Below are 8108 nucleotides of genomic sequence, written 5' to 3' on the forward strand. Positions count from 1 at the left end.
CAGGAGTTGCTTTTTTTGTCTCTCTGTATCTGTGTGTCCATTAAAGTGTGTATAGAATAATTTCTTGCTTACACACAAAAAATGATGAGATGAATATCTATTGTTTTTCCAGGCACAAGGTAAAGAAAACATAGCTTATCCATCACCTATTATGAATTGCTATTTTTTTTTTCTTATAGAGACAGAGTCTCAGTTTGTCACCCTCAGTAGAGTGCCGTTGCGTTCACAGCTCACAGCAACCTCTAGCTCTTGGGCTTAGCTGATTCTCTTGCCTCAGCCTCCCGGGTAGCTGAGACTATAAGCACCTGCCACAATGCCCCACTATTTTTGTTGTTGTTGTTGCAGTTTGGCTGGGGCTGGGTTCAAACCTGCCACCCTAGGTATATGGGGCCAACACCCTACTCACTGAGCCACAGGCACCGCCCAACCATTTTTGATTTTTAAAGTACAGTAGAACCTCTGCACCCTCCCCACACTGACCACCTGCTTAAATTGACCTAATTTTCATAGACTGCACACACACCACATGTAAATATCAGTGCAGTAGTAGGCCTAGTTCCTAGTTCCTAGTTCCTCTGTGTTGACCAGTTTGTTACAGTCCTTGGGTGGTCGGCTTACCAAGGTTCTACTGTATATTTTCTTTTTTCTTTCTTTTTTTGAGACAGAGTCTCAAGCTGTCGCCCTGGTGAGGGTGCTGTGGCGTCACAGCTCACAGCAACCTCAAACTCTTGGGCTCAAGGGATTCTCTTGCCTCAGCCTTCCAAGTAGCTGGGATTACAAGCACCCACCACAATGCCCAGCTATTTTTGGTAGAAGCTGTTATTGTTTGGTGGGCCCAGGCTGGATTTGAACCCGCCAGCTCTGGTTATGTGGCTGGCGCCCTAGCCGCTAAGCTACAGGTGCTGAGCCACAGAGATTCTACTATATATTTTCATTCATCCGGAGTTAAACCAATTTGAGATCTAAGTTCTGGAGCCACGTCAAATTGAATCAGTCAGTTAAGCCAATAACTTTTAGTCTTTCACTTTGTGGATAGGGTTCTGTATAAAGGAGTAGTGAGCCCTTTAAATGCCTTTAGTTTCTCTGAAACAGAGTATGTTTATATTTGCTTCAGAACTCCAAACCAATACCATTTTATTTAAATCAATCCATTTTACAAAACAAAATTATTCTGTCACATAAGAAAAGATGCCCTAACTCCATATTTACAACATAAAGTAACTAAGAGTTGCTGCCTGAATAGTCATAAAATGTTTTACTCATCTTAAAATATCTCATCTTAAAATTATTTCTGATAAGCAGGTTATTTAAATATGCCTTTGTTTTGTTATTGCTCTTCTGAAATCAGCCCCAGCCTCTTCCCAAGCCTTTTAATGACCCTTTTGAATATCCAAAGGGCATTTTTGTATAGCTTCCAAAAAGCATAATGCCTTGCGTATAGTAGGTCCTCAGTATGTGCATAATGTGAGAATAAATGTAATAATGTTTGTAACTTCTCATGATAATGCCTTTGGATTTAGGAACTCTCCTCTAATGCTTATTCCGTATATTGCATTTAAAACACTGGTGAAAACTGTTGGGACTTTAAATATAAAACTTAGACAAGGGGTATTTCTATCCCCTTCTGTATGGATCTGCGCCCTACCAATTGAATATTTCTCAGAGGATAATCCTAGTAAAAAATGGTATGCCTGGCTCGGCGCCTGTGGCTCAAGCTGCTAAGGCGCCAACCACATACACCTAAGGTGGCGGGTTCGAATCCCCAGCCCGGGCCCGCCAAACAACAATGATGGCTGCAACCAAAAAATGGCCAGGCGTTGTGGCGGGCGCCTGTAGTCCCAGCTACTTGGGAAGCTGAGGCAGGAGACTCGCTTGAGCCCAGGAGTTGGAGGTTGCTGTGAGCATGATGCCATGGAACTCTACCCAGGGGGATAGCTTGAGGCTCTGTCTCAAAAAAAAAAAATGGTATGCCTTAGTTTAAATATTTAGGCAGTTGCACAATTTAATATATATTCTTTTGCAAAACAAGGTCTCTGAATTTATGTTTAGTAAATCTAAGTGTGGTATAGTTTAATGTCAGAAAAAATGAATTTGACTTAATCCCTTTGAACCTTGTTTTTGTCATGTTGGAAACACATCCCCATGTAGCATTCAGATTCTTTGGAATCTTGACTGGTGAAGATACCTGAAAATCAAGGCATACATTTCTTTATGAATTATCTCATTTACTTTACATAACAGTTTATAGAGGTAACTAGAAATGTCACAGTTCGAGACAGAGCTGCTCTGTTCCCTGGTGCCATGCTACCTCTCATTTTCAGCTGGGACACATTTTTGTTATTATCTTAATTATGTCACTTTTAACATTTTATAGAAGCATTTTGAGTTATTTTGGTTATAATTGTTTGAAAACTAATAACTTTCAGTGACTCAAAGATAACCCCATTTAATTCTGAGTATGGTTATTCAATTTAAAGTATTCGTATCTTTCCTGGAAAAAATTTCTGTAGCAATTTTCCATTTTATGATAGCATATTCTTAAATATGAAAGGGCCATTGGCATCCTTTTCATTATTTAATTTTGGTCTTTCTATGTAGTAAGGAAAACAATATGTGTTACAGAAAGTTTAGGTCATCTTTAGTATAAAAACTTCTGTCAACTTCTTACAGAAACTTAATTTGAAGTGGTTATATATTTTTCGGAAAAGCTCATTGATGTGTATATTTCTGGTAATAGTTTATAGTTCTGTGACTTTTTTAAGGAACCAATCATTTTAGGTCTGTATTTTTGTGTAAATTATGAACTTTTTTTTGAAAAGGGGTTTGTTTTTGTTTTTTCTTTTATAGGAACAATTGGCTTCTTTGCATGCTTTTGGTTTGTTACCAAAATATACAGTGTGGTGAAGGTTGACTGAAGAAGCCCAATATGTCCAGTTAAAACAGAAATAAATTAAATTCTTCATCAACAAAGACCTGGTTTTGTGACTACCTTGAGTTTTATCAGACTTCTTGGCCTAGTAATCCTTCAGAAACAACATAATTCTAAATACACCTCTTCCCACACACCTTTCCCCACAAAATGTCTTCAACACTATAAAGCATTTGTATTGTGATTTGATTAAGTATATATTCAGTTGTTCTCAATGAAGAGCAAATTTAAATATTATGTGCATTTGTAAATACAATAGCTATAAAATGTTCCGTACTTCTCATGGCAGAGTAGAAGAGACCGTGTTTAATAATACTGGTGAAGCACAGGACAGCTCACTGTAAATAGGATTTTCTAGGCTCGGTAGGTGGAAAGAATTATTTTTCTTTGAAGGAAATAACTTTTTATCATGGTAATTTTGAAGGATGATTCCTATGATATGTTCACTAGGGGAATGTGGCTTTTACAGAAGATCTTGTATTGGTTGTAACTGTTCATATCTTCTTTCTCTTCTGTGTTGACTTCATTATTCCCATGGTATTGGCCTTTTAAACTATGTGCCTCTGAGTCTTTCAATTTATAAATTTGTTATCTTAATAAATATTGTAAAAACGTCTTCTTTGCATCATTACCTGTTATATATTCGTGGAGATTCCATAAATACAAATCTATTTACCAAAGGTGTTTTAAAATGATTTATACTATTTTATCAGATTTTACTGAAGTTTGTTAATGTAATACTGTCTGAGTTTTGATCTAAATGAAATTTCACTCTTTGGGACTTTATCTAAAATGTTCACTGTGAGGCAATAATGGAAATGATAGTCCCGCATATCTAGTCAGATGACTTGTATGTGTGAGTCTCGTTTTACAGTGGGCCTTACTACTATATTGTTATTAAGAAGTTTCTGTTTTGGACTTGTTTTGCAAAATGCCGTATTTTTAACTTTTTTTAAAGTTGAGTTTTATGATCTGTACCATGGCAATGACTAGCAAGTCATCTTTATGATTTCATTGTTTTAACTTGGATTTCACAAACAGTTTTACTTGTTAGAGTTAAGAAATATACTGTTTCTTTTTCACATTCATTTGACTAATTGAAATCCATTTATGTGGAATATAGAAATGTGGGATGATTTTACAGACCTCAGTTGGTTTATATCTATGAGTATATTTATTTGTGTTTTAGAGGCTCACTGCTTATGAGAGCAAATCAGATGTCATTAAACTTACAACTAAAATTACTAGCTGTCACTTATATGATGTTGCTTAGTTCTTACTGAATAATTTTATGTTGCTATCTTTTTTTAAAAAAAAAACTAACCTATTGGTTTGGAAGAGTGAAAGAAGAGTTCTTAACCTCTCACATAGGATGTTTCTTTCCAATTTATTTTCTGTATCTCTTGCAGTGTATGTCTTTTTTATAGGTATAGTTATCCCTCAGTATCCACAGGAGATTGGTTCCAGGACCCCTGCAGATACCAAAATCCATGAGTGCCCAAATTCCCTGATATAAAATGGCAAAGTACTTGCAGAATGCCCAGGCTCATCCTCCCATATACTTTTCTCTAGATGACTTGTAGTATCTAATACAATGTAAATACTATGTAAATAATTGTTACACTGTGTTTTTGTATGATTTTTTTCCTGTATGGTTTTCACTTACTGCTGAGTATTTCTAATGTGCCTTGGTGCCCTCTGCAGTTGCAGGACTGGAGGGGCAGAAGACTGACTGCAGTTCTCTGTTGAAATAGGCTGGTTAGGGTGGCACCTGGGGCTCAAGGAGTAGGGTGCCAGCCCCATATACCAGAGGTGGCAGTTTCAAACCTGGCCCCAGCCAAAAACTGCAAAAAAAAAGAAAAAGAAATAGGCTGGTTAAACCAAAGAAGTTTGGCTTGGTTTGGTTTAATTCCTGTTTCAGATGCCACATTAGCTTTATTGGTCAAAGCTAACTTTCTTCAATTTTATTTTTCTTCGGTAGCAATTAGCTTAGTGATTGAAAACAGTCAACTGATTGTTTCGTTATAGCTTTCTCTTTGAAGTAACCATATTTCACACTTACACAACCGACACTCCAGAGGGAGGAAAGCAGAGGTCGGAGGAAAACAGTGACCAGGAAGGCAAGAAAGGTGGTGAGAGGCCGTGGGGAGACCCTTGGATCCTTTTCCTTAGTTTGAATATAGCCCAGGACAAAACCAGTCTTGTTTCCCTGTGAGACGTGAGTGACCCAGAGTCCCAGGGAGAGGTCCTCCCTGAGCTGTCATAGCTGAGAGCAGCCGTGAGGAAGCGGGTGCGGAGGCGAGTCTGAACAGAGTGAGCGCGTGGGTTCCTGCTGCAGGCTAGCTTCCTGCCTTTTGTCCACCTGGGTCATTTCCAGAGCTCTAGCCCTGTTGCAGGACTATGCTGGGCACTGTTGAAGGAAGGCACTTTGTCTGCAGCCCAGTTGGTTGCGCAGCACAGCAGCAAGGCCACCTGAGCTCTCAGGAGTGCCGGGGGCCCTGAATCTCCCACCCTTTCTCCAACTGTGCTTTCATCTCTCGGTTACCTCCTCACGGCATCTCCTTGCTGTGTGGCCCCCGCTGGTCCACCACCTCTTTGCCCATCTGTCTTTGTACCCTGGTTTCTCGCTTGCCTAGGATTGTACTGGAAATGTTGCTGAGGGCTTCGTGCCCACCCAGTCACCTCATCCCGCCTCGATTGTACTCATTAAAATGACACTCGGTCTCATGGAAACCTTGTCATGACAGCAGCTTTTCTCAGTCTGGGCTTGAACCCAACTACATAGATCCCAAGGAGGTTGTCACAGACACACCCCAGGCCTCCACCTCTTCTGGAGAGGTGCGTTAAAGCGGACGACGCTGAACTTGTCTGGTCACTTCCTCCTAGTCTGCCTCCCACGGTCTCAGTCAGGGGTCTCACCCATGAGGAGCTGACCGAGGCTCTGCCCTGTTCTCATCTGGTGTCCAGTCTACTCTCTGGTCACCACCAACCCAGTGACATCCTACATGCTTGGGAGCCCCAAGCTTCCTGTGTATAACAGTGAACTTCCCTCCATTCCCCCGGATTTGCTCCTCTCCAGCTGTAGGGCCCAGTGACCTACTTAATGCCTTGAGCTGCAGCCTCACAGGCCCTCTGGGCACCTCCCTTCAGTCTCACTTGTTCCCCAAGTGTTGAGATCCATTGCTTCCCATCTGCCCTGCCCACTGCTGGGGGCTGTGGTAATGTCCCCATGGGACCACTGCAGTGGCACAGGCTTCCCCCCTATTCCTGCATGATCCTTTGCAGTGACACCATCAGAGCCACCACACTGCCCCACAGTGCCCTTCACCTCTGTCCATGCCAAACCATTTGCCCAGGTAGTCTGCCTAACTCAGGAAACTAGAAGAAGCCCTCCTAAAGGTGTAGCAAAACAACACAGACATTTCAAAGTTAAAGTATCTTGAAACATGCAGAAGGGATTAAAGGTTTATTTAATGCACCTTTGTTTTACCACACAAGTCTGTAGCACTGGAATTTGTAACAGATTTTGGTGACAAGTGAAAATAAACCTATAAGTGTCTCAAACGCAGTTTCTTGGAAGTTCTGAACTGACCCTCTCTCTTCCAAGAAATCGAAACATCTCCAGGCATGATGCAGTCTCAGCTGCTTGGGAGGCTGAGGAGTTTGAGGTTGCAGTGAGCTGTGCTGCCACCCACTGCCTGGGTGACAGAAGACCCTGTCTCAAAAAATGAAGTGACATTTAAGTAATGGGACAATTTGGGGGAATAGGTGAACACGTATGTTTTTGTCCCCTTCGCCCCATCCATATAAAGGAAAAAGCTTGGGCATAGATACAGCCTTGATGTCACTGCACTAGTAATAAAGGGGTATCCAGTTAGTGTTTTCAATTGTGTTTGATTTGAAAATTACCAATACCTTTAAATCTGTGCAATCAGTATCTTACACTTCTCAAAGATTTATATGTATACTGTCTAAGACGATACAGTGCCAGAAAGCACAAAACACTTTAAAACTTACAAAGCATTACAGGTCTTAACGTAGCAGTTCTCAACCTGTGGGTCGAGACCCCCAGGAACTGTATTAAAGGGCCGCAGCATTAGGAAGGCTGAGAACCACAGTCTTAAAGATTTTTTTTTTTAATGATCGACTTAAGAAAGCTGTGCAAACGCCTGGTTTGGGTTTTTAATGAGAGGAATAAATAACCTCTGTTAACAGAGGGAACTCCTCACCTGCCTGTGGATGGCAGGACTTTCTAGTACTTTATTATTATGTAAATTTATTTCATTAAGAAAATATTTTCCCATGTTTGTATTTTTTCTCAGCCTAAATCGATGGTGGGTGGTAAGCATGATTTCTTTGCCTACAATAAGAGCTATATGTAGAAAACCATGCTTGCTTTCTCAGATATGTCTCACTTTGATGAAACCAGACCTGTTTCCTACCAATGGTTTGTTCTGTCCTTAACTTTGTAACGTGAAGTCTAAACACTAAAAGCCCTGTTTCTGTGCATTCCTCTCGCCATTACTGGATTTCTTCAGCGTGCCCACTTGATCTTCATGTCTGCCTTCTTGCGTTTGATTATCTTCTTTCCCTTCACATTCTCTGACCCAGTGATTATTTGACGTTCTCATTAATAATGAATTGTTTTATTTTGTGAAAAAGAAAACACAGCTCTAAAAAGTCCTATTGTTTCCTTGGGATATTTTTTGCAAAAAAATAGTCTGGGCTGCATGAATTATGTTGACCATGATAAATAAGTAGCGTCATAGTAGATCATAAGTAATTAATTTGTCCGAAAAGACTTAAAAATAAGAGCTACAAGTTTAGGCTCGGCGCCTATAGCTCAACCGGCTAAGGCGCCAGCCACGTACACCTAAGGTGGCGGGTTCGAATCCCCAGCCCGGACCCGCCAAAACAACAATGACGGCTGCAACCAAAAAAAAGAAAAAATAGCCCCCAGCTACTTGGGAGGCGGAGGCAGGAGACTCGCTTGAGCCCAGGAGTTGGAGGTTGCTGTGAGCTGTAATGCCACGGCACTCTACCCAGGGGGACAGCTTGAGGCTCTGTCTCAAAAAAAAAAAAAAAAAGGCTACAAGTTTAAAATGATATATTTAAGGATTAGTGTCCACTTTTAAAAAGTTTTTGCTGATACCTTACCATCAATGACATTGTATACCTT

General features: G+C 40.7%; 1 protein-coding gene across 2 annotated transcripts in view; it reads left to right on the forward strand.

The window, feature by feature from the left end:
* The window catches only part of TM9SF2 (transmembrane 9 superfamily member 2), a 70656-nt gene extending 67111 nt beyond the window's left edge, over positions 1-3545 (forward strand). Inside the window, exon 17 of one of the 2 annotated variants that reach the window (XM_003789598.3) lies at positions 2848-3545. In XM_003789598.3, the coding sequence (XP_003789646.1) occupies positions 2848-2915 (68 nt within the window). In that variant the 3' untranslated portion in view covers positions 2916-3545. The remainder of the gene's footprint in view (positions 1-2847) is intronic. The other variant, XM_023513120.1, reaches the window with a different exon arrangement.
* The last annotated feature ends 4563 nt before the right edge of the window (positions 3546-8108 follow it).

This window comes from Otolemur garnettii, unplaced genomic scaffold, assembly GCF_000181295.1.
Source record: "Otolemur garnettii isolate 467f Iridium unplaced genomic scaffold, OtoGar3 scaffold00034, whole genome shotgun sequence".
In the NCBI taxonomy this organism is placed as follows: Eukaryota; Metazoa; Chordata; class Mammalia; order Primates; family Galagidae; genus Otolemur; species Otolemur garnettii.